Genomic DNA, 26,081 nt, shown 5'->3' with positions numbered 1-26,081 from the left:
ATTTTATCAAAGTTGCTGACTTTACCAGGCACTGACTAGAATAAATCGCATGATGAGAGAATTTCAATATTATGTTCAAAAGGATGTGTATGTATCATACATTCTAAAACTTAGTAAAATTTTCTTCCAATTTGGTTAACAGTTTGAAATATTTTTCTCTTTAATTTAATTTAATGCTGCTAAAATTAAGAAGCATTAAACAGTTAGTGGCCAGACGACATTAAATTTTAGGTGAGAGTGATTATCAGGTGATTAGGTGAGAGTTTATTTTGTCCATTACAATTGGCATGAAAACCTCAACAAATATTCTACTAGATTCTTAATAAGAGCATAAACATTTTCTCAGACAAACTGAGTGGTAGGTCAACTCAAAATCTTATTCCTGAAGATTCAAATCACTTCAGATTATTACAAGAGATTAGATCTTCCTAAATTTAGATGTTATCAAGAGCTTAGAGTCAAGTCAAACTAAAATCTTAACAGCATTCTCTCTGGAACTCCCGTTCAATCTATACACATAATTGAAACATCTCACTGTTATTTCAAACATGAAGTATTACAAAAAAGTAGTCAACCACAACGTATATGAAAGCCAAAACCATAGACAAATAACTGAGATGTTACGAATCATAAAAAGAACCAATAAAATAATCTATTACCCATCACAATAATTTTCTGTTCTATAAATGTAAGAAAGCTTTTGACGCACAATTGCCTACTTCACACTGTCTTTTTCTGAAGGTAAAACTTAAAATCTTTTCCAAAATGAAATTCAAGAGGACCTTCTGATGACTTCTGCAGCCTTCTGCCATAACTAAACCCACTGTGAGGTAATACCTTCACTTTCTTAACTGGTCCTAGTATTACTAAATCCTGAGTTGTAGTATTGTTAAAGGAGATACATGAGTGGACAATCATTAGGTATTGACTATTGCAATATTAACCACAGAAGAGAGACAAAGAGAGAGATAAAGAGAGAAAGAAGGGAGAAAAAGAAAAAAGAAAGAGAAAGAGAAAGAAGAAAACACAGAAGGAAAGTAAGAAAAGTAAAGGTTTTTGCATCTCTTTTAAGCATCTTCAGGCAACAAACTGAAAGTAAATGTTTCATTAATATTTGTCTGGACATGTGCAGAGGTATTATTATGCCAACAAGATCTTATCAGACTGTATTTGTAAAAGTTTTCATTGTTTTGTTATTCAAATACATTTACATATGTAAACCTCTCCTACATTCAAAGTAACATTTTAATAGAAAAGAAGTATTAATTTACCAATTTTGGATTCTTTTAGTATCTAAATCCGTAGCACTGGTAAATAAAACTGGTTTGCAGACTTACAGTCAAAAATTAGGAAACATTATATCAACAGGAGCACATTGGCACGCTATCACAGTTGACTAAAAGTCAGCAAGTGGCTTTACGAAGACAGGATGGTTATATATCTCAGGTTAGACAACAGGGAATAAAATAACATAAGCTACTTTATAAGTGTCTGTGTTCAAGTTCAGAGTTACTTTGCAGAGGGGAGCTTTGTCTGAGGCTTACAACAACAGTCATCATGAAGAGAAGTAAGCAAAGAGACTTGGATGACAATCACATTAAACTGATAATAGGTCTGCATTCCCTAACAACAGTTTTGCTGGCATGATTGTGTTTATTGGGTGGCAAAAGCATCTCGGAAGCAGCTATGTTATTCTAGATTGTAGGAAAAGGAGTTGCTTTCAGTCCTGCTACACAAACCCAGGTGCTACTTCCTGGAATCACAAAGTCCTCATTTCATAAGGTTTGCAAACCCGACTCATCTGTCTTACTGGGGTTCTACTGCTGGATATCAACTATTTCTGTTGGTGACTCCTCTTTCTGGCTCCAAATATAGCTCTAGTGACAAAGCTGTCAAAACAAAATCTAGTACTTCCACATTTATTCATCATTTCCCCAATGTATCTAAAAAGCTGCCTTTGGGGTTGAATTGGGTACTAACTAAAAGACTTTACAGTTTACACCATAATACTATTTATGTCATATAAGTTGTGTTATCATCATTGATTCATTAATTAAGGTGAAGATTAAGGTAAGTATACAATATTTATCTTTTCTTCATTATTCTAGCTAAACAGGACAGTTCCTGTTTTGTTCCCACAGTTTTTACTAAGAGTGAAATTCAAAACAGAGCCCAAAAATCTTGAAGAGGCTGAGCATGTTGGGTGTGAACTCATGCAAAAAGAGTCTAACTGTTGAGCTACAGCAAGCATTTCTTCTAATGTGGGTGTATTTACTCAACACAGACACGTAGCAACTGGAGGATAGTGAGGAGACACCTCAACTTGCTTCAGGAGATGCAAAGATCAAACATGGTACCTTTGTTATTCAGGATGTCTCGCTGTAGGACTTCACCCTCGTCAGAATTAGAGAGAGACTCAAACGCCTTTCTAGATCAACAACTTAAAGTGCTTGCTAATGATTTTTGTTTTCAAAAGCAAATCTTCATACACTACCAGGCTTCACAATGAAGCTGACAAATGCTACACCTTACTGAGGCCAAACAACAGAAAGGGAAGTTAAAATCTGGCCATTTTTTCCCATTAAAGAAAAAAAATCTTGTTATTTGAGTTCATTTACATTCGTACTTCCAATTGTATAAAAACTACTACTGCTTTTCTTTCATGCTTTCACTAATTAAATAATATAATATAATATCCATAATACTGCAGTCCATCCCTTTGGAATTATTGCTAGTTACCTATTTCCAGTATCATTACTTCTGAGCACTGCTATGTTGAACAAACATGCTGAAGCACATTCTTTTGATATTCATTGCTTCATGGAGATTCAGATAAGCCAGACCACTAAGAATTGCTACTGAATATTCTGGTCTCCTTGAAACAACCACAGCAGATTTAAGAAAATAAATGATACAGCCTCAAGTCCTGCTCATAGTGAAAAAGTACACAGAACAGCACATCACTTCCCTAGATGACCAGATGACTCAAATTAATAGTAGAAACTATACAGCACAAGTATGTACCAAAACTGTGAATGTTGAAAAATAATGGTAAAATCTACTGGAAAAACACAGAAGAGGAAAGATTTTATATATTTATGTCAAGCCAACAAGGTTTTGGACCTTTTAAAAAATACTTTGTGTGAAACAAGATAACTACGTAAGCAAACAGAACATCCAGGGGGTATCTTACTTTCTAACAACTAACAAGATTAAATCAGTCTAACTCATAGTCTTTAGCAATTTTTTTCAGTTTTTATTTCTGAAAAAAATACCTCTAAATCACAATTGCCTTTGAAAATGGTTCTTAAGAATTATTATTAATAATAATAATAATAATCTTACCTATAAATAGTATGGGGAACATACACTTCTCTAATTGGGAATTCCAAAATCTCTTTGTGAGGACGACTACGGTTTTCTGGGAAAGGCTTCACTGGTAGTAATTCTGGCGTCAGACAATAACCAAGGTTTTCTGGAGCTGGAGAGATATCCAGTTTAAGCGTTCCTTTAAAAAAAAAATCACAAAATGTAATCAAGGAATATAAAAAATAACTAACATATAATAAATCAAAACTGAAAACAGTATGTGAGGTTACACAGCAACACTGCAGAAGTAAGAACTGGATCTTTGGTTTGAAGTATGCATGAGAATAAAAACATGCATGTAGAAGGATACACAACAAGTTTATTTTGAAGCTGAATAAAGGAGAAAAGGATGGTGTATAGCAGAGTTCTCTCTCCAGCTCCACGCAGATTCTGCTCTGATCAATCTCTGACAAAGTAGATACCACCCAACAGAAAATCCAGACTTCTTGTGGACTGCAGTTATACAGTTAATATTGATAACCCTGCCATAAGTATAATCAAGCTTTCAATTTTATGTTTTCGAAAGCAAAAACTATTTTGAGAACCTATGTTTGTCATTTCTGGCAATCATCTACAAAGGCAAAAGAAGCTTTGCACTGAGTTTGTGTTTTTTTGAGGGCCTCCTCTGCAATCCAGAAGAGCATAAGATGTAATTTGTCTGAAAAAGTAAAAACTAGCTTGTCAAGTGTTTGAGCGTAGCCAAACACTATCTCTGCTTCTCTATTTTCTTGGCTAGCACTGATCCAAATGCAAGGTGAAATATGTTCACATTTTAATCTCCTTCTGTAAAATATGATCCATTAAAAAACACTGCAGGGAAAACCTCTGTCTTCAAACAGCTTGAAAAATAATGAAATACATCCAGTAGATACACTGTAAATTAGGGAAGAAAGCAAATCACTGCAGAATATCAAGCTCAATACAAATGTCCATACTTAAATGGGGACACTGGGAACCCAGAAAGTTCCATAATAGTTTAAAAAATAATTTTATTCTATTTTGGGGTTGAAGCTTACAAAACAATTTAAAGGAGAAAAGTGCATATATACTATTCCATCCAAAATGAATTGTGTACCTGGTAAAGTCTTAATTCTTCTCTGCAAGGAAGATGATCTTTTGAAATCAGCTAAAAACTTGAAAAGATCTTCATCACTAAGCCTGTCTCCTTCCTACCAGGAGAAAGACAAAAATCATCATCTTTATAACAATACTACATAACAAAGCGAAGAGCTGCTGAGTGAAACATTACCTTGAGCCATGCAAAAAAGGTGAGTTACCGTCAACTCAACAGCAATTATCCTCTGAACTTCCACTAACATCACTGGATAATTTTGCCCAACACCGTTCACACAACGCATATGTAAAATGCCTTAGGAATTCAGAAACAAAGAGCATCCTATACCTGTTTAAAGAAGGTGCTGAGGGTCAGAGAGATTGTTTTGAAGTTTGATACCGGATAACCATCTTCAGAGCTGAGACTTCTCTCGGAAAGTCTTCTTGCTTGTAATAGCGTAGCCCTCTTCTCACTAGTTGATCCTTTCCCTTCAAAGAGAAATAAAAAAAAATACCTATTTGTTTTGTGCTACTTCTGTACCAAGACTATAAGGATATGCTAAAAATCCACAAGTTCCCAGTTACATCAGAGGACAGAGACCAGTACCTACAGCATTAAGCTTTTATCAGTATTTCCCGCTAGCTGTATTTCAGACTATGTGAAATAATGGAATGCTAGGATGCACCTAGTGGGAGTGACATTATTTCTACTACAGAGGACAACCTTATTCATATTGTTCGTTAATGGGTTACAAAGCACATTGATCAATGTTGGATGCAGCTTGAAAACATCTCCTGTACATTCCAGAAACTAAGAAGATACATATTTTGATTCTGCTGTATTGCAAGGGGATTCCAGGTAGTAAAGGCCAGTTCAACTAAAACTGAGCCTAGAACATTGAAGAAACTTTAGAATACATAAAAATACATAAACAGAGATGAATCAGTGAGAATACTAACTTTTGTCTGTAGGACTAAAAAGAAAAGCTGAGAAGATGTGAATTTGAATCTGCCATTTGCTCTTGAGGACAAAGTGAATGACATTGCTTCCTAAGCATAGAACCACCAAAGAGTTGCTTTGTGTTAGTCAGAAAACTTAGACAAGTACCATTCAAACCTTCAGCCTCAGATACTTCTCGTTCAAGTGTGGAAACGTTGAAGAAATTAGTTAGACTTATGGGAATCCAGGCGAATGGCATTCTGTATTTCCCTAGTCGTTGACAAAAGCTTTCAGCTTGGGCTTTCAGTTTTTCAATCTTTTCTTTTGTCTAAGACAAAAAAAATAATGTTTTAAAAGCAATCAGTTATTCTAACTTCATTATAGAGAAAAAAGGGAAATTAGTTATTTACAATTTAGTACATAATTTGTATTCTTATCTCTCATATCTTCCTGTTAAACCAATGTCAGGACCATAGCTGTTTTGATTTGTAAATTCACTTCCCATTTCTTTTCAACTAGTTCATTCTTGTTATTCAAAAGGAGAATGCAGATTTTTTTGCAGTGACCCTCATGCCCAGCATGAGAAGTCATCTTAAAATGTGAGCAGATTCTATCTTATTCATCAGATACAGAAATAATATTCTGCTGAAGGTGAGAGAGGTAGGATTCCAGGAAACATTATCAGTCCACTCAAGGGAAGGTAAATGACAATTAATTCCCCAAACAAAACTCACGATATTTACAGATGTCTGCATTGAACTGGCCATACACACACCACAATAGCTTGCCTAATCAAATCAGCAGCAAGTCTTTGAGATACAAATATTTGTGCTAACTCTACACTGCACAGTCATCTCCTCTACTTACCTGTAGATACTTGATGGCTCAAGACTTTGGAACCAGTACTGATTTCCAAAACGACTAGGAATAAAAGTGCGCCCTGTCTTTTGAATTCTTCATGTCAACTACAGATATCAGTTTGCTTGCTCTATGGATTGAACAGGAGACTTCCGCTGGATTGTTCTACGGATTCTGTCTCATTCCAAAGGATTTGCTCTTTCCCTGTTTCTCTTTGCATGCATGTTTTGATCTAAACACTCTCCGTGGTTGTTTACTTACCTTGCCAGCTTCATTTTCTTTAAGAACCATGTAGGGTTCTGCACAGTCTGCAATTTCTCCTTGCTGAAGCACTTTTTCTATCTACAAAAACCAGTAAAATAAGACACTCACAAAGAAAAACGATCACCCCAAAGTTAACACATTACTTCTCTAGCAATATAGAAAAGTCTGCCCAAATCTACCAAACACAATGCTTAAAACAGTATTCACAGAGTAACATACAATAAACTTTTCCCAGTTCCCCCTATTGTTAGTTATAAAGCAGAAACTATGTATATAACAAACCTGTCTATGAGGTACAACTGCATTTTCGCTGCAATCAGGAAAGTTAACACGTTCCAAATGAAATGGTTCAGGCAAACTCAGTTTCAGAATTAAATAAACAGAACAATGCAAAATGCACTAACCCAAAACAAAAAAAACTCTCCACTAAAACACAATTAAAAAAATTTTAAAACAGTTTATTTCGCTTTAATTTTTTCTTATGAAGAGATAGAAAAACCTAAACACTCCGCTGAACTGGAACACAAGATACTGATAAACCTTAGCTTGGGAGCAAGATATACCTGTGGATGCTTGTACAGAGATGATTAAAAATTACTGGAATACCTCTCAGCTATGGGAAAATCACATTTGTCAGCTCCACATACTCAGGCAATTGGCAAAGCTAGGAACAGGAAGAACAGTGTTAATGTAGCACTGTAACATACCTTTATTACTAGGTATATATCCGATGAAGGATAAGTGACAGAAAATACTGCTGATCTTGCCTGAGTAGACAAGTCAGTGGAGGGTGTATGAGAACGCAAGAATCCTCTTAGTGAATCAGGGTTCAGGTCACAATGGAAATTTTCAGAGATCTTGAAAAGAAAAAGAATTTAAAATACACTGCAAAGCAGTGATGAACTGAATGTTATTTTAAAATAAGTCAAAAGAAGTAAGTGGAAATATAAAATAAACGGCTGCAAACATGATAGCATGACTGAAGCAATCTGGATCAGGATGCACATGTGCAAAAGTTGGATATTTTTTGTAAGCAATTCTAGTAATTCTTAAAGTTAAGTTTTAAATAAGAGATAAAAAGTCAGTTGAACAAAAGAAACAAAGAAAAGCTAAACATCCTAGAATTTTCACACTGTAATGAAATTCAGCTGAAAACATGAATGAATGAACAAGTATTATTCCACTCCTTATTTATGCTGTAGTGCACACTTGCCTTTTTTCTTTCTTTTATATCATAGAGAGCTATGCATGCAAACAAAGGCTCAATCTCTATATCAAACCTGTTAAGGAAAGACACACTCATTAATATTTTACTTTTAAGACTCTGTAAAACAAAAAACAAAAGGGTTTTTAGGTTGGCATTTCCTTAGAAAGTGAGAAGAAATACTTCATTCCAGACCTTGGCTCTCTTAAAGTTTGGAGGATTTTTTTTTTCTTTTTAGCTATTGCGTTTTATTAACTGACTTCAAGAGGAAAAGAAAGGAGGTAAACTATCAGCAATTTATTTTCTGAGCTTGCCAGAAAGCTGGTCTCAGATATCAGTTAAAAATGATCACACCATTCTTGATGTTTTTTCTATTTGTCAAGTCCACTAGCATGAATGGAGACCAATCTAGTTTGTTTATAATAAATAACTTGGTCTCATCCCCAATTCCTTTTCATTCTCACAAGATAAAGACTCCTGTAACTATCAATAGAAATAGTTTTCTGCTAAAATCACACTAAAGCAAGAATAAGCAAGCATGTAAACACTTAATGAACAAGAAACCTGCAGCATAATTCTGTCTGTAGGAAGATGCTCATATGAATTGAGACACTGTAATTGAAAGGTGTCACCAAAGCCTGCTAGGCCAGGAGGATGTAAGGATACTTACTTCAGAGTCTGCAGCTTTACCAGAATCCTGTTGCCCAGGTGTTCCTTTGGGCGATCAGGCACAGGTCGTATTTCCACTGCATCTTCCTATCATTAAACAGTTAAAATGCAATTAAAATAATTGTAAATTTACATGCTTACATAACAGCTTTAAGTGATGTAACTGAGCTGCTGCTACAAAACAACACGTTCCCTGACTCAGCAGCCACTTCACCTCTTCAGTCAGAAAGAAAACCGATATGCATTCACAAACACCTACACGCCCGACCTCCATCTGGTGTGTTTCCCAAGCCCATATGGCTTGCTTTGACACAAACGTTTACCAGAATGTGGCCTGACTTACATCAAAAAGAAGGCAGAAAGGCATCTGGCAACACCATGAGCCTGGATACAACTGCTCGAATGCACATTCAAGATGGCTGGCAGGCTTGTGAAGCCCACACCTTCACTGCGTTATTATTCAAGGTAGATACACAAAAGCAAAGGAGGCAGGTATACAGGCCAGGAGTCTCATTTTTGACCGTGGTGTGGACAATCTCCATCCCACTGAAGCATGGCTTGAATGCCAGAAGCCCTTTAAGCTCACCTCATCCACAGACGGGTAGAGAGCAAGGAGCTCGGCATGCCTGTTGGTTCGTCGGGCTTCCTCATTCTGCCTCTCAAACTCCTCTGCACTGACATGCCGCAGCAGGTTTTCCAAGCGGGGATCTGGCTGCAGGCTGCGCAGGTCAAAGTCGGAGGAGGCCGGGGCAGTCCTGGAGGTGTCCTCAGGGAGCATGTGCACAGGTCTGGGCCCTGCCTGTCAGAAAATGAAGGAACACCAAAACCCCCTTACCGCCCACTGTAGCTTGGGCATGAGGTTTCTCTTGCCTGTCTTTCAGAGGCTGCCTTAATTTCACTGCTGCCAGGAGGCTCACCAAGCGGTAGATGATGGCAACCACCATCATCCAGTTTGTGCCTCTCTGGATCCACAGGGAAAAAAGAAAAGGGCAGTTTACCTCCAGCTTTCAAAGTGGACATGGCAGAAGCCAAAGCAGAAAAGGCTGTGGCAGTGTGACACTGTAATTCTTCAGATCTCTGAGCATGACTGCATCCACACTGAGAAGCAGGAGGCAGCTGGCAGACCTCCATCAGTACATGGCCTACTCTGCCACTCACGCTTCCCTGAACAGGAGGTGCTAGGGGTATTACACATCCACACCAGCCCTTGTACCAACATCCCCACGCTCTACAAACAATGGCAACAGAAACTCCCTAAAAAGATGGGCTGCAGAGATCTCTGTATGCAGGACCTTGGCTTTCTTTGAGGGAAGCTACTATATTTAATAACTTTTACCAAAGACAGTAAAAGATACCTGAAAGCTTGCATCACTAGAGTCTGAAGTTTCTGATTCAAATGTTTGTTTCTGGAGATGCTTGTGAAAATCTTTTCGGGATCCCTTATTTTTCAGACTGCAAATATCTGAGTTCCCTTGATTCCTTTCAGAGAGAAAACCAAGCAAATCAGGATGGAACAAAAAGGAATTAGGGGAAAATAAAACAGAAGAAGAAAAACTAAAAATTAAGCGATTAGAAACATAATTTCAGAAAAGGACAGCACACCATAACCTTTATACAAAATGTGACATTTTGCAATGTTAAAATGTTTTATCAGACCATTGTAGCTTTACAGTGTATATGAAGGTTAGTTAGAAAAGGAAGAAAATACACTCACAACATTTTTGTATATACTTTCACCCTGAGACAGCAGAAAATCCTGACCTAGGAATAAATTCAGCCCTGAGCTGAACAGACAGAAATTCTACACAACTTTGTTTTGAGACACCTTAACATTCATAAGAGGCTTTGTTGACTTTTCTTCCACTACATCCAGTGGCAAATCAATGATGAATGCAAAGATTTGCCAACCTGAGGTCACACTTTCCCTGTGAGGTACAAGATACACTCTCTACAGTATTCCTGGAAAATTACTTATTTGTTTTTAAAGGGCAGTAGCAATTAAAACACACCAAGAGGCAAACAATTTTTTAGTAGATGCATCAAATTAATGGTCACGCTGAAATCAGTAAATGGGACAAGGGAAAGAAATGAAGGATGACTGAGAGGAGAAGTTGGCAGACACAGGAACTTGCTTCCCCATGGCCAGTAGCAGAACTACTGGAGTGGATTCACTCTGATGACCAGCTAAACACCACCACACCACTTTCTCACTCCTCCTCCTCAAAGGAAGGAGCAAGGGAGAAAATATGATAGGAAGAAAAGGTTCACACCTTGAGATGATTTAAATAAAGGAAAAAGAAAAACAAGCAAAGGCTGTTCGGAAGCAAAGAGATAGAAAATAATTACTCTTCACTTCTCATTAGCAAGTGATGTTTGGTCGTGTCTTGGGAAGCAGGGCCTTGATATGCATAGAGGTTGTTTGCGAGCACAGATGTTTTAATAACAAGAGCCCCCTTTTCCTTCCTCTTTGCCAGATTTAATTGCTGAGTGTGATTTCATATGCTATGGAATGTCCCTTTGATCAGTTCAGATCAGCTCCCCTGGTGCTGTCCCTCCCCACCTCCAGCCCACCCCAGACTACTGGCTTGGATTCTGCATCAGCGATGTCCAACCATAGAAAAAAACATTGGTATGATATCAGCACAGTTCTAGCCACAAGTGCAGAGCTCATCATTGTATAGGCTGCTGTGGGTACAGTGAACTCTGCACCAACCAGACCCACTACAACCACACAGACCTACAGCTGTGCACAGCACCTCCTACTCATGTCCCATTTCTCTGAAGCATGAGGACCACCATCTCTTCTCCTCTTTGATGTGCTACTCTCAGCCTTCATATCCAGGACTGGACGAGAGTTGCATACAAACTCCTCTCACCCACAGCTCTCCAGACTATAAGCTGAGATCCCCGTCCTATGAATCTTTGTCTCATAAGTTGACAACCACTGACTTTTGAGTCCTTCTCAACATGATGGAAAGCTTTCTGAGTACTTTTCTCTCTCTTTACTCCTTTGCTTCCTCTCATATTTGTTTTGAGAATGGTGCCATAAGGCTCCCAGTAACAACCTCTGGTTTACACGACACTGCAGCATCTTTCATGCCATTTTGCTTTTTGTAATTTTTAGTAATTTGCTTGCATTATTAGCCATCAAACATCAGCTTCCTGGGAGGGCTCAGACTCAATAAAGTATCTGCAAGTTTGCCTCACCCAAACCAGCGAGACAGTAAAACACCCCAAAAGCCTTTTCAAGCATGTGTATTTCTCTGGCTCCCTTCACATTTCTACATGCATACATAAAAGCAAACTCAGCCATATGATATTATCTGCTGCACTTACTCAGTTGCTCAGTACCTATCTGTGTGCACAGACAAGACTGGCTCTTTACAGAGTGCTCAGAGCAGTTGTGTGATGGAGCGAGCATAGTGCTCTGCGTGGTGTAGGTGGAGAGCCTGCAAAAACCCACCAGCTTCTTCCTGGTGACTCACCGTGTGCAATTCTGAGAACTGAACCAATTTCAAAAACCCCTGGAGGAAGTCTCCTCACAGCCCCCAGCAGACTGCAGAACTAACAACACAACTCCTTTACAGCCAGCAGGAGACAATCCCTCACAGATAGAAAATGTTTTTTTGCATCTCACACTAATAATCCAAAGACACTACCAATCACTGCTAAGGACATCTATAATCTTTTTTCCTTTTTTGCTGTTAGCACTCTGCTTCCCTTTCACAAACCATAAGAAATTAGATTACTCAGTGGAGAACCCGTTCCTAACCCCCACATGCCCCTCCCCTGACAGCTCCATGCCGTTCCCTCGGGCCCTGTCGCTATCACCAGAGAGCAGAACTCAGCGCTGCCCCTCCGCTCCCTGTGAGGAGCTGCAGCCGCCATGAGGCCTCCCCTCAGCTCCTCTGCTCTGGGCTGAACACACCCAGGGACCTCTGCCTCTCCTCACACACCCTGTCCTCCAGACCCTTCCCTATCTTTGCAGCCCTCTTTGAACACTCTCTAATAGTTTTATATCTTTTTAGATTGTGTCACCCAAAAATATACTGAGTAAATAGTGTACAACTGTACAGTATAAATAGTAAGAAAAGAGTCTGAAAGGATTAAAAATACTGGACAGCCAACAGGTGTATGAAAATGGACAAAGTGAGAACTGTTAAAACTCAAACTGTGATTGTCCTTGCATAGAGCTTAAATAAACAAACACAAAATGATTCTTCAAGCATCAGATAAAAGGATAAAAAGAAGGAAGGGATAAGAGGTCAAGATGAAAGATCATCACTACAAACTGTGGATGTGAACGACTTCCAGATTAATTCCTAGGGAACCTGAATAATTAAGAAGCAGGTACAAAAATATTCAGCAATAGCCCACCACCTCAAACAAAACAGTAGAGTAGAACTATTGAGAAGTGCACTCTTGTCTGCAGGTACTGATTCAAATTATTATTCTTTCAGATTATTTGTAACAATGCATCTTCTCCCTGTGAAATAGCATACAAGGTATTTTCTATTTCATTTACTTGTGTGTAGCTTACTTTCTATTCACAATCAGCCAGTCCCGTATATAAGTCTGAACACAGTCTCTCACATGCGAATCCAGCTCAACCCTGGGGAAAAAGCAACATATGGTAAATATTTTAGTACCTAGGTCATGCCTGAAGAAAAAAGAAATTTAACTAAACATGCTGTACAGATAAAGGACTCTCTATTAGTCCTCTCCTGTACGTTTACTGTATTACTAAGCTACGTTTCATAGTTTTAAAAAATAGGTGTACTCCATGAGTACACAGATGCAGGTTTTGGTTGTGTTCGTACACTAACAGACATGCTTTTAACAGAGAACCATTTGCTACATTATGCATTTCATGACAGATGTTGCTATCAAGTACAACAAAATAAAAGAAAGTACATCAGGTATCTATCTACCATGTTTTTCCAAAACTTGTTAACAAATCTCAACAAATAGAGATATTTTTCCAAAGGCATCAGCTAATGCACTCTTGCAAATACAGTTTCTCAGTATGACTTTGGTGTAATTTTCTTTTTTACTGAAATGGAAAAAATTCCAAAAGCACAAGAAAACGTTGAGATCTGAAAATATGCTACAATTTTATGATTTTCAATTAAGTTTCAGTTAATGTAGGGAGTTGTCAGTACTGCTTGAGAGAATGGATGCTGATTGGCACCGAAATGTAATAGATTAAGGCCAATTTCCATGGATGTTCTGTCATGATGTTGTAGCACAATTTCCCTACTCCTATTCTGAATTATACTAGTGACCTGTCCCAAAATTGCTTGTTTCATCCTTCAGTTAAAGTGAGGACACACATGATGCAGGAATGGAAGAAAGGTGTAACACTTAGCACTTTCCACCAAGAGCTCTTAACAGATCTGCAGCCCAAGCTGGCTAACAACCCACTGGGGTTCAGATAAGCAGACCACTGCGTGCCAGGGTGGGCTAAGGCAGCACATGGAGACTTCCTGCATCAGATGGTACACACTTTTGTCAGCAGCCAGCACATTAATTCTGTCTGGTCAGTGGCACCTACTTCCTGCTTTCGGCACAGGAAGATACCACAGGCTGCATCGCCTGCATGCAAAACTCTGATGCATGCCCTTCCCAAGTGCTCTCCTCCCTAACATGCCACGCATCCTTTACCAGGATTTTCTGTGTAACGCCAATTTCCGTATGAGTGGTTTGAACACCTAAACAGGGAGTTTCTGTATAAAAAAAGTCTGTAGAATGCATGTTTGTTGTTACTGACTACCCAAGACTTAAGAGTCTTTTAATACCACTATGGTGGAAACAGAAAACTACTATTTTAAATAACAGGTGTATTAGGAAATGATCCTGGTAATATGTGTGCATACGGGAGAAATGGTCATTATATCTTTAAGTCTCATCTCAAAACTCAATAATATTTTGTAATTTTTATCCATCTTATACCTAAACGTGAACTTCTAGCACTGTCTCCCATATCTGTTCTCATTCCTCAGTCACAGGAAAACAAGAATTTGTAAGAAAGACTGGAATATTTTCTATGAGTGACTTCATGTGCAACTTCACGTGAAAATGATATTTTGTGCAAACACTACGAAATTCCCTAGAATCTCTTCGATTCAAAGAACTCTCAGTTGATATAGCAGCTCCTTCTCTGTAACCTTTGCTCTTCTGAACTTCCCAAGAGATGCATTAGGCCAAGAATGAACTTGCAGGCTGAGAACTCATGTAGGTAGAGGGACTCTCAGCTAGTCCACAGACAATGAAAATTATCTGAATTGTCACTCCATCTTAACCTCCACTTCTTTTGGCATGCTGGGAAAAAAAACACTGAAAACAAATGGAAGGAGCCAAGCCCCACCCTAAACACATGTGCATCGTTAGCTGTCTTTGCACACAAAGCAGTTTGGGGTTAATCTATGCTGACTTCAAGTTTATCTGGTTGTTGCTGTTTGCAAACCTTGCTATGCCTTTTTGGTTCTACTTGAGAGTACCGTTTCTAGCCAAACAATCCCTGGAGAGTATTTTGTATACAATGCGTAGAACTCTTCTGAACCACACTAGCGAAATTTCCAAGTCATTGTTTTTTCTCATTCTGAAAAATTCTGTTGCCTGTATTTTTCCTGTTTATCAAACTAGCTTAAATATTTCATGTATGGCTGAGTACCAGAATGAAGCATGCAATCTATTTTAATCTAAAAGCTGCTGAAAACAGTGGAAAACTTCCTAATTATTTCATTAATATCTACCTATATCTACCTGGACTCAGAAATGACTTCTATACTAGAAAGCTACAGATACTCCTATCTCAAAATCTTGTGATTATTAAGCAAGAAAGATACTGAATAAAAGACACTGAGTGACCTGATCAATGCCATGTAATAGCCAAAGGGAATTAAAAAAAAAAAAAAAAAAAAAGAAGAAATGTTGGCCTTATAAGAGAGACGATATGAATCAACTTTCACCTCCAGGAGTCACAGCTATAAAATTACTTTTCATACTACTTTCCTGCCCATGTCCCCTCTTCTTCCTGGTCTACTACCAGCTCATACCTGCTGCTAACAGCTGGGCCATGAAGTCCTCACAAGACTTCAACTGTTCTAAAAGGACTAAAAGAATCAATGGCAAAGTACAAATGTTTAAAGTAACCGCATGATGGCTGGACAGAAGGGAGAATGAGGTGTCTACATTAACATCTTTCTGTGTAAAACTATTTTTAAATCTGTAGCCTTTCAGAGAGAGAAAAAATCTCCTTACCCATCTTCTGGCATAGAAGGTTGCAGAGTCCTGCATTCTTTGGGTGTAAAGACAATGTCCAAGTCATCTTCAGGAAAGTCACCAAGTTCATGTGCCATTTCTGAGTCCAGGTTGTTCAACTTTGTCATTAGGAAGCCTTCGAAATCTACTGGGTCTACTGCATCATAAAAGGAAGGCTAATGAAAGAAATAAAGAGGTGTTTGTTTTAGCAACAGAGGTGTTTTTTAATAGTGTTTTTTTTTTTTAGGCTCATTTCTTTTTGTCATTGTCCCATTTTTATTAAATACAGGGAACAGACTTCTAACCTTATATATTCTGCCACTGCAGTGAATGCAGGGAAAAGTTGATAACAAAGCAATTAGCTGAAAAAGAAAGGATGAAAAAGAGAAAATTTTAACATGCCAAAGAAGATATTACAGCTAAAACCAAATATGGACCTCTTTTCTTTTCTGAGCTTTCACAGATGTTGTTAATCTGCAGGATCCCTCTGAAGTCCACCCAGTCCCTCTCTTCCAATCCAAAAGGCAGCAGCAAGCAGGAACAAGGCCAAGGTGACAAAGAAGAGAGTGACAGGCAATGGCCAGCTCACAAGGAGCTGGCAATAGTCACAATCATGCAGATGTCTCTCAGTTGTTTCGGATTTTAATTGTACTTCAACATTTAGTGTAGTAATTACACAAAAGATTGCATGGAACTACTGAAATAGTTATTGCAAACCTTAGATATTCACCATTTCAGTGGCATGTGGCACTGCACCTCAATAGAGAGCCGATTTCTTTGATTGTATTTTATTAACCATTTTTATACAGTACATTCAATCCATAACAAAGTTCAACAAGTGCAAACTGCCAATCATGAATGCTACAAAGCCGTCTGTCTCTTTTTATCTGTTCATTTTCAAAAACAGAGGCAGAAAATCTTGTTTGTTATTGTACCTAGAATTGTTCTACATACACATAAATGTAACTTCATATGTTGCTTTTATTTTTCCACGTGTAGATAAAAAATATTCTTACTTTCTATATAGTCAATAAAAATAGCTCATATACATGTACAAAACAAAACACCTGTCTAGCTGCATACAGAGATTAGCACTTCATATTGTTGATTGTCTTGACACATAACAAATAGTTCATAAACTACAGCTTTAGAAAACTCTACTTTATGTTCCGAGAGTTCCAGAAACACCAGGGAAACCTAAGTGCAGTTAAGAGCAAGAACAAATAGAGCATTACAATAACAGCCCTGCAATAGTTAATTTACTGGGAGGAAATAATTTAGTCAAAAATATCTATCAAATCATCCTTGACTGCAAAGAATAAGGATTGCGTTGTAACACTTCGACCCAATACATTTCACACAACTGCCTTCCGAAGCTGCTAAAAGCAGTTGGTCTGAACGTTGATCAGACAGATTATCTCTAGTTCTGATGATGGGGTGTAAAGAAAATAAGGCTCCTGATGTCCCTGATAACAATATAGCCTTTATGTGCAATGCTACTGTGACAACAGTTTCATCCAGTATTCTGGAGCTTCTCTTCTTATGTTTCTGTGTTCTTGTCCATAAATAAAATCTGCAGGCCAAAATCATGAAGTCTTCTCTCATTATTACTGGGTCCTACTAAAGGAAGACTCTCAGGGAAGTTGACAAGATTTTCACCTGAGTATGAAGTAAATAACAACAATATAGGAAGTAAATAATAATTCTGTAAATAACAGTGTTGCACACAGAGATTTTATCACAAGAGGACAATGAAGAATTCTACAATTTATGAAAAGTACAAAGATGCTTAACAGTAGCAATGCTCTGGTAGTTCTGAACTAAAATGGCTCATGCATACTTTGCCACGTCAGTCATTGTAAATAGGGAGATTAATTAAAAATTATATATATGGCATAATACAGGTACTGGAAGCTTATTAGTGTAGTGGAAATGTAACAGAGGAAGTTATTCAGCTAATAAAAATTCAGAAACATTGAGGAAAATGAAGTATACTTAGAAAAAATATGCTAGAAACAAAGCATGCTGCACATTTGAAAAAGAACAGATGTGGCAAATGATGGAGCAGAGACCATTGAGGCACATGTCAAATAAACCACAGGTTCCTCTTTTATCGGATGTCCACAGGAATGAAAAGTCAGAGCTTACCCCTAAGGGGTCAACTGAACTCTCCAAAACCAGTTTAGGGAAAATCTCCCTCTTTCTTTGCTTTTCTTACTCAAAGAGAAAGTCTAAAACTGAGAATCATGAAGCAGCCATCTGAAGAAGTTCACAAAACTGTAGGCTAGGCACGATCTGACTTACACGTAATGGAGAGCTGAGAGTATAGGCCCAAGGGTTATGAGTAAACAGTGATCTTTATTAGCTTTTGACTTCTTATTAATAGTCAGCATAGTCCTTGGACAATATCCTTGAAGTTCACTTATTGTACCACTAGTGGGTAAAATATTACATGTTAATGCATAAATACATGTATGAAGCTGTACAAAAAAAAAGCAAAAGATTAAAGCAAAACACCGCTTCATTTTTAAAAAAACTACACATCTTGTATCTTGTCAGTTGCCAAAGATGTAATGCTTTGCATGCAAAATAACGTTGCTTAATACAATCTAATTTTCAGTTAAGCATTGCACTTCCTTTCAGAAATCACAATTTTCTATTCCAACAAGTCAAATACATCACATTTCATTATGTCTTGTGACTTTATCTTGTTGAAGTGACAATAACAATCTTTAATCCCTGGAACAGTGTGGTTTCAAGTATTGTGAATTAGAGACAAATGGAAAAGATGGTGAAAAAGGTAAATGCACAAGGAGGGTAATGGTCTCTCTAAGGTGCAAAGTATAAAGGATACAAGGAGAGATACTGTTTCTATCGTGAAAGTGAGCAAAGAAATTGTTCTACAGAAAATGCCACAAAGCACTACCACAAACATACCTTTTTAAGGAGGGTGGACTAGAGGCATGCGGATTGTGACAGCACACAAAATGGCAGCTACAGCGCAATATCCAGGAAATGAAACGTTACCGCGTTTCTCAAGAGCTAAAGCAACTGTATGCCTGCAGAAGAAAAGCCAGCCTCCCCAGGCTGAACAACCACAACCAGCAAGTTAGAGCACCGCAGCACTTCAGATTAAGGAAGTGAGCTGTGGCGGGAGGCCCTGACACACAGGAAGTAAACGCTTACAGCTCGTGTTCTCCATTTTTCACAATCACTGGTGCACAAAGACTTCCTGCTCCTACTTTCCGGGTCTTACCAAACAAGAAAAAAATGTATCAAAGTCTCAGACAAGCATGTTTTTTTGGAATGGCACAGCATGATTGCAGAATCCCCATCCTCCTGAACGGCAATTAAGAAGACCTGGCAATTTTTCCCTTTTTTATAAGGGCAACATCATACGGTCTGATTTCTGCACAGCAGGCTGAAGATGATTTGGACCACATAACCATTGAATCAGTAAGGTCTATGCCAATCAAGATGTACTTCAGCATTTTTCACTTAACATGCTTACTCAGCAGCACTGAAAAGAAGGCCAGCGCACAGTTTCTGCTGCTGGGTCCAGGAATTGTTCATTAAGTCAGGTGACAGCAGTAGAGCCCAAGGGAACAGCATGAAACTGCAACAGGGGAGGGTCAGGCTGGATATCAGGAAAGTGCTCTTCACCAAAGGGTGGTCAGGCCCTGCAACAGGCTGCCCTGGGCAGTGGTTGTGGCACTGAGCTGCTGGAATTCACGAAGCATCTGGACAATGCTCTCAAACATAGGATCTGATTTTTGGTGGTCCTTCGTGCAGCCAGGACTTGGACTCAGTGATTCTTATGAGTTCCTTTCAATTCAGGATATCCTATGATTCAAAGTCCTGCTAACTGAGTCTCTACCTTTACTTTTTTCTTTTTTACCTGCTGACTTCCTTTTGCAAATCATCTACTGCCCCACACAGTGCATTTACTTGGTAGTGGAGCTGAATGTCTCTGGCAAAGCACGGCTGTACTATACTCCAGCACTTAACTACTTTTATTTCATTTACAGTAGTATTCAGACTGTCTATTTCAGGCTCTGAGAACCACTCCCAGTTCTTTCAAACATGTAATTTCCCTGCTGATCGAGGAGGATTTTGAACATATTTAGGAAGAAGACAGTGGAAAGCAAAATGGACTAAGAAGCTCACTTATAATTTAGTCTAAAAACATTAAGTAATGTAGATGCTGAACCTGTACATAGAAGACAAATCCAGCACTTACCAGATGAAGAGCAGAAAAGCCAGGAGAACTTAAGCTACGCTGACAGAACTGCGCAAAGCCTGGTTGGAGGGTAAATTGCTTTCTTACTTCTGCAGAGGAGTACCTTTAATTAAGCAGAGGAAAAAAAACATATAATTACAGTTATCAACACATAAATGTCAAACTCTAGACCTCAGCCAATTTAGAGTCCTGTCCCAGTGTTTAGAAACATATTTTGATTGCATTCTAGAATCCTTTTGCATTGTAGTTCATGCAAAAATAATTTGCAGTCCTAAGTAATTAACATTCTGGCACACTTTCCACAAGTTTCTATTATTGTTAACCCTGAAACTAGGAAAGGTTATGCAAGAAAGAATAACCTTGCCCTGAAGTCAAGTATGACTGCAAATTGTGGCAGCAACACTTACATCTTTGTTTCTGCAAAACAGAATTACAGGCTCATAAACCAGAGAATGAATAACGAACATCACAGAGGAAAATACTTTAATGAACCAGTAACTGACCAATGGATAAAAGCAAGGCAGGACCACTCACTGAGCAGTGTGAGCCCAGATTTGTCTTAGTAGGGTAGTCTGCTCAGAATAACACAAGGTGAATGAAAGCATGAATTTAAAAATCAGTCTGCGCTGTGTCAGCTGAACGCTTGAGGAAAAATCTTCTTGAGAGCTAATTAGCTCACTTCAATGGGGGCAAAAAGAGGCTGGTACTGAGTTCTTCAGGTATCACAGCGTGACAGTACAGTTGTATGTACTTAGTGTGCAAAACCAGTAATCAGAGCAGCTTGCTCATTCTTCAAGGAAATAAATCAATAAATACTTAGTATGATTTAAGAACAATCAGCCCTGAAATAATACCAAAATATGTACAATACATTTCACCATGAATATTCAGGACAATATTTTCAAAGAATACGAGGCAATTAAGCAGATTTAAGTGAAAAGAAAAGCCTTCTGGCAGCCAAACTACCAGGGCAGCCAACACAGACAGAGGAAAAGGGAGAGGAAAGAAGACTTTCTGTTCTGCATGAGAATATCTTCCAACCCCAGCAGGAATTACTGGGTGTCTTAGAACTACCAGGTGCTGCATGGCAGTTTGCATGTTTGTTCTGCACCTTCTCTCCCCTGCAGCCACTTGATTTCTGTGACTACTCGATCTGTTCAGTGATACGTAACTGCTGGTTACTGCTGTTCTTCGCAGGCATGACAAAACCCAGAATGTGCTGAATGCATTTCTCCTCCTGTTAAGAGATGGGCATCTCATAGAAGGAACTAAAGATATTAGGTCTGATTCCTAAAATGAAAGATGCATAAATAAGGGCAGCTGCTTGAAGGTTGCACCAGTTGTGAGAGGGACGTGGTTCCACTCCAGAGGCAGCAGTAACTGCAGACAGAGCAAAGCCACAGTTACAGAGAAAGAAAAAGGATCCAGTCAACAGTCAACACTGGCATTCCAAATACCAGGCAGGATAAGACTGGAATTTTTTTAAAGGTGATTCAGTAATTATATAAGAAGCCAATCAGGGTGTGTGAAGAAACCTGTGGATTTCCTCATTATTTTTGCCCTATTTTGAAACGGGAAACTGCTTGTATATCACAGTTTTTCTCATCTTCCCACTACAGACAATCTCTAATAATGAATATGTGTAACAAGGTAGAACATAAAGGTCAGATTATTCAAAATTATGATTTTCTTTTGAATATAGCAAGTCATTTTCTACCCTGTGCAGAAATACATGCTGCTGATGTAAGTAAAAGATCTAGCAGCAGACGTGTTCAAAAACCTGTGTTACAGTGTATTGCAGAAGTTACTGCCAAAAAAAGAAAAGATATAAGTTACACCACATACGGGGTCATCTTTGAACAGGAAATTGTATGAATGTTTATTTACAAAAGAGGAAGCATGCATATGGACAAGGGGCCAAACTTGCTGTGTGGTAAAAACCTGTGCAAGTCAAACCAACTGAGAAGAAAGAAGTTTCTCAAGATTAGTTCCAGAGGCTCCACAATACTCAGAAGTAAGAATTTGCAAAATAAATCACTCCAGTCAAAGAATACTCAGCTGGAGTACTGCATCCAGATGTCATCAGTACAGGAGAGACATGGACCTGTTGGAATGCATCGAGAGGAGGGCCACAAAAATGACTCAAGGGATGGAACACCTTTCCTGCAAGGACAGGCTGAGAGAGCTGGGCTGTTCAGCATGGAGGGCTGTTCAGCATGGAGCGTGGAAGGCTGCGAGGTGACCTCAGAGCAGCCTGCCAGTATCTAAAGGGGAGCTACAGTAAAGAAAGGCTCAGACTCTTTAGCAGAGTCTGTTGTGATAGAACAAGGGGAAATGGTTTCAAGCTTAAAGAGGGGAGATTTAGGTTAGTTATAAGGAAAATGTCTTTTTCAGTGAGGGTGGTGAGGCACTAGCACGGGCTGCCCATTGCGGTGGTGGATGTCCCGTCCCTGGAGACTTTTAGGGCGAGGCTGGAATAGACCCTGGGCAACATATCTAGCTGTGGATGTCCCTGTTCATTGCATGAGAGTTGGACTAGATAACCTTTAAAGGTCCCTTCCAACTCTAAGGATTCTATGATTCTAATAAACCCATAATCTATAAAGGTGAATTTCAAAAGGTTTAAGGATAGTTCTGTTGATTGATTTCATTTTTTCTTATCAGTGAAGGAAGAAAGAGGGAAGAAAGAGATAAGAGAAACAGAAGATAGCAAGCTGGTTTGAGCTTGCTCAGAAATGGTTTGCATGATATAATAAGTAGAGGAAAGACAGAACTGACAAGTGCCACTAAACCCAAAGCACAGGTCAGCTGCCCAACATGGACAACAGGAGCATGCTTAAGACAGAGACTAGCACAGAGAGCTTTAGAGACCTGAAAATGAAGGTGGAAACAGGCCCTTCTGGATGGCTCTCTGATGGTGTCAGAGTGGCACCTGCAAGATGCTTGTTCTCTGACCAAACAGCTTCAACAGACTGCCTGAACACCTGAAGGAAAGGGCAGTCCATGGTAACCTAGCACATCCAGGGTCCAGCGCTTATGGAAGCTGCTGCCCAACCATGCCATGGCCATACCTTGACCTTCCCTGGCTGCAGAGCAGCCCTGCCTGCTTCCTGGGAGAGCTTTATGGTCACCCCCTTTAGCAAAGGCAGGTCCAGCTCTGCACCTAAGAACAGAGAAAGGAGACAAGTGTTCAAGTTTGAATGAAAAGACAGAAGCATGCAAAGGTGAAATCAGGAAGACTAACACACAAATAATTACAAAGAAGGAAGAAAAAAACAATAATAAAATCAAAGAGCTTTATCTAGAGGCCCACAGAAAACAGTTCTATTGTTGCAGAAGATGGAGAGAAACTAAGATGTCTCAGGATGACTGAGGGCAAAGAATATCTGGAGAAATTGTAGCTGAATTCCGATGAAATTCATCCCAGAGCTCTGTCAGTTAAGCAGCCACTGAATAATCTGAGGAAAAATGGAAAGTGTATCTCCAGAAAGGACTCAGATAATCATGGACGAGTCAGCTGGTCTCTAACACTCAAAAAGACAGCAGTGCAAATCATGGGCCAATCCATTGGTAAGCAGCTGGAACTGGTCCAGGTCCCAAACTATGGTGTCCAGTTGAAATATGGACCATGAAATCATTCTTAAAACTAATCATTAACCACCTAAATAATGCCTGTTTATTAGTAGTCTGATGATAAGCATGGTGAGTAAGTAGAAGTTATGGACTATAGTAAGCCATAGTTCGAAAGTTTGGCAGTTACTGGAAAATTTAGATAATGAAGAGCAGCCAGTGTGGATTCATGGAATCACAGAATCACCAAGATTGGAAATGACCTTCAAGATCATCCAATCCAACCGCCCGCCTGTCACCAACAGTTCCCACTAGACCATGTCCCTCAACACAATGTCTAAACGTTCCTTGAACACCTCCAGGGTCGGTGACTCCACCACCTCCCTGGGCAGCCCATTCCAGCGCCTGATCACTCTCTCAGAGAAGCAGCATTTCCTAATGTCCAAACTGAATTTCAGGTTAAAAAAGATAACGTCTTGATGGAGTCATCACAGCTGGCTCCTTGCCTCCTTAAAAAAACCCACTCATTCAAGGTGTGGTCATTCACAGTTTAGAAGAAGATTGTGAAGAGATTTCAAACAATGTACTGCTGTAAGTGAGCAAAGTATTTTGTTTTCATTCTAGTTCCAGTCTACTATCTTATTTTACAGCACTGATGATGGTAATAACGAATATAATGATTAAATCTGTGGGTCACATCAGACTGGAATAAATTGTGAAAAACAAGAGTAGCACTTAAAATGATCTCATAAACAGTCTGAAATGAGCACAATTACACTCAATAAAAAGAAATGCAAAACTCTTAGGAATAAAAAGCATAAAACACAGAAATGCAAAAAGGGAAAGGAGCTGTATAAATAAATAACCCCACTGCAGAAGACACTCTGAGAAAAAGACTGAGACACTTACTAACAGAATACCCTAACTGCAGAAAAAGGAAAGTTATTTCTATTTATTTAAGCCCATGACAGCGCTAAAGCTGATGTACACTATAAGAATGCCACAGAGGAAGCAATTACACAGAAAAAACTCCCATAGAAAACAGTGAGAATGTTAAAATTTTTTGTGAAGGACGATGAGGAGAGATTGAAAGAAGTGGATGTGTTCAGTTTACAAAAGAGTTGACTTTGGGATGAGACAGCAGATGTCCTCAACTATGTAAAAGGTGGCAATCCATAAAGAAAAGAGTGAGCAATTCATGTCCATAAAGGGAAGAAGCAATCTTCTTAAAGTAAAAAAAAATATTTAACAAGCAATTGGGAAAAATGTTCCCACTTAAAAGGCAGTGGGACACTGGAGGCAGCCATCAGGTGACACTGCAGTCTACAACCCTGAACAACCAGGAGAGCAGCAGCTGGGCAACTGTTGTCCCTCACAGATCAGAGGTGGGATCCAGCAGTGGTAACATCTCTACAGAGAGCTCATTTTGGTACCTGCCCCCCTTTTTTTAGGGACAAAAAGGAAACATCAGCTGAAAAGTGAAATGTGTAGATTTTGGGGAGTTTTTTCCCTCTGAAGTCACTGCTGAATTCACAGTTGGTCAGTATTGCTATGGTGTGTTGCAAGATAGTGTAAATCCAGGAAAGAAAGAAGACTGTAGCCTAAGGCTCTCCCAGATTTGTTACATCATTGGTTGCTCCATAGCAAAATAACATCAATTGATCTCATTGCTTCCGTATGTATTGATGTGGCCAGCCTGAACAATGATGTAGAACACCCTTGGTGGAAATCTTGAAGAAGCTGGACCTCACCAGAGTTCCTGACCCACCCAAAAGGGACTGCAGGGTAGCCAAAAAAAAAACCAACATCAGTGCTATTCTGCTTAATTAGAACCTTGTCAGTGTCTGTCCCACCAGCAGTTAACAGTCCTCCAGCAGTTCTCTCCAACTGCTGACAGAAAGTTGAGACATAGCCTGGATTTCACAAATACTCTCTAATGCAAGTATACAATTTGCATAACATATTAGATCAATATTGCAACTGAAGTAACAAACCACATCTGTAGGTTTTAAAAACTTAATTTAATTTGTAGGTCAAATTCTGAGATGCATTGCAAGGCAGAGCTCATTGCAGGTTTGGAGACAACAACCTGGATTACAGTTTGGTCTAGACAAGGTATAGGGGAAGGAAGATAAAACAGTGATCTATTCTGTCTCTCTGATGTATGTTATATCCATGGTTGAACACCACTAGGTTCGAGAATTAACATGGTGTGAATTTGCACAATGTGCCCATATAGTGCATAGTTCTGTAGTTTCACCTCAAATTCTGCTCAACAGTATAGTTCTTTGAAATCTGTTTAAAAGCAAGGACAATGGGAATTTCAGTAGTATGGGTATCATGAAAACTTAAACACAACTAGAGATTTATAGAGAAAACAGAAAGAGAATAGCTTTGAAGATCATTAACTGAAAATCAGAAGGTTCATAAGAAGAAAAAAAGATCTTAAAGGTATGTTTCACACATCTACTGATCCAGTTATCCAAATGAAATTAAAAGTTATGCAGTAGATGGTGGTATCAGGACTAAATTTTAACACCTAGACAATCTCTTCCAGCGGACTCTGTGGAACACTGAGTTGTCTTCTGCAGGAGATAGCTACATAATATGACAGCAAGGAAAGATGAAAATGAGGTAAAAAGAGATTATAA

At 38.9% G+C, this 26,081-nt stretch overlaps 1 protein-coding gene across 4 annotated transcripts in view; it reads right to left on the bottom strand.

Moving 5' to 3' along the window:
* Positions 1 to 26,081, bottom strand: part of DOCK8 (dedicator of cytokinesis 8) — an 85,604-nt gene that overhangs the window by 46,026 nt on the left and 13,497 nt on the right. For 3 of the 4 annotated variants that reach the window (XM_021380250.1, XM_021380251.1, XM_021380249.1), the window contains exons 2-14: positions 19,861 to 19,963; positions 15,621 to 15,796; positions 12,898 to 12,969; positions 9,713 to 9,836; positions 8,944 to 9,156; positions 8,359 to 8,444; positions 7,698 to 7,764; positions 7,192 to 7,341; positions 6,482 to 6,562; positions 5,531 to 5,690; positions 4,772 to 4,911; positions 4,445 to 4,538; positions 3,346 to 3,508 (exon numbers count right to left, since the gene is read on the bottom strand). In XM_021380250.1, the coding sequence (XP_021235925.1) occupies positions 3,346 to 3,508; positions 4,445 to 4,538; positions 4,772 to 4,911; positions 5,531 to 5,690; positions 6,482 to 6,562; positions 7,192 to 7,341; positions 7,698 to 7,764; positions 8,359 to 8,444; positions 8,944 to 9,156; positions 9,713 to 9,836; positions 12,898 to 12,969; positions 15,621 to 15,748 (1,478 nt within the window). In that variant the 5' untranslated portion in view covers positions 15,749 to 15,796; positions 19,861 to 19,963. Of the gene's footprint in view, positions 1 to 3,345; positions 3,509 to 4,444; positions 4,539 to 4,771; positions 4,912 to 5,530; positions 5,691 to 6,481; positions 6,563 to 7,191; positions 7,342 to 7,697; positions 7,765 to 8,358; positions 8,445 to 8,943; positions 9,157 to 9,712; positions 9,837 to 12,897; positions 12,970 to 15,620; positions 15,797 to 18,557; positions 18,747 to 19,860; positions 19,964 to 26,081 lie in introns of those variants that run through there. The other variant, XM_021380252.1, reaches the window with a different exon arrangement.

The sequence above is a fragment of the Numida meleagris genome, chromosome Z (genome assembly GCF_002078875.1).
Source record: "Numida meleagris isolate 19003 breed g44 Domestic line chromosome Z, NumMel1.0, whole genome shotgun sequence".
NCBI lineage: Eukaryota > Metazoa > Chordata > Aves > Galliformes > Numididae > Numida > Numida meleagris.
Note: the sequence above shows the minus strand (reverse complement) of the source record. Positions and strands in the feature narration are given on the sequence as shown.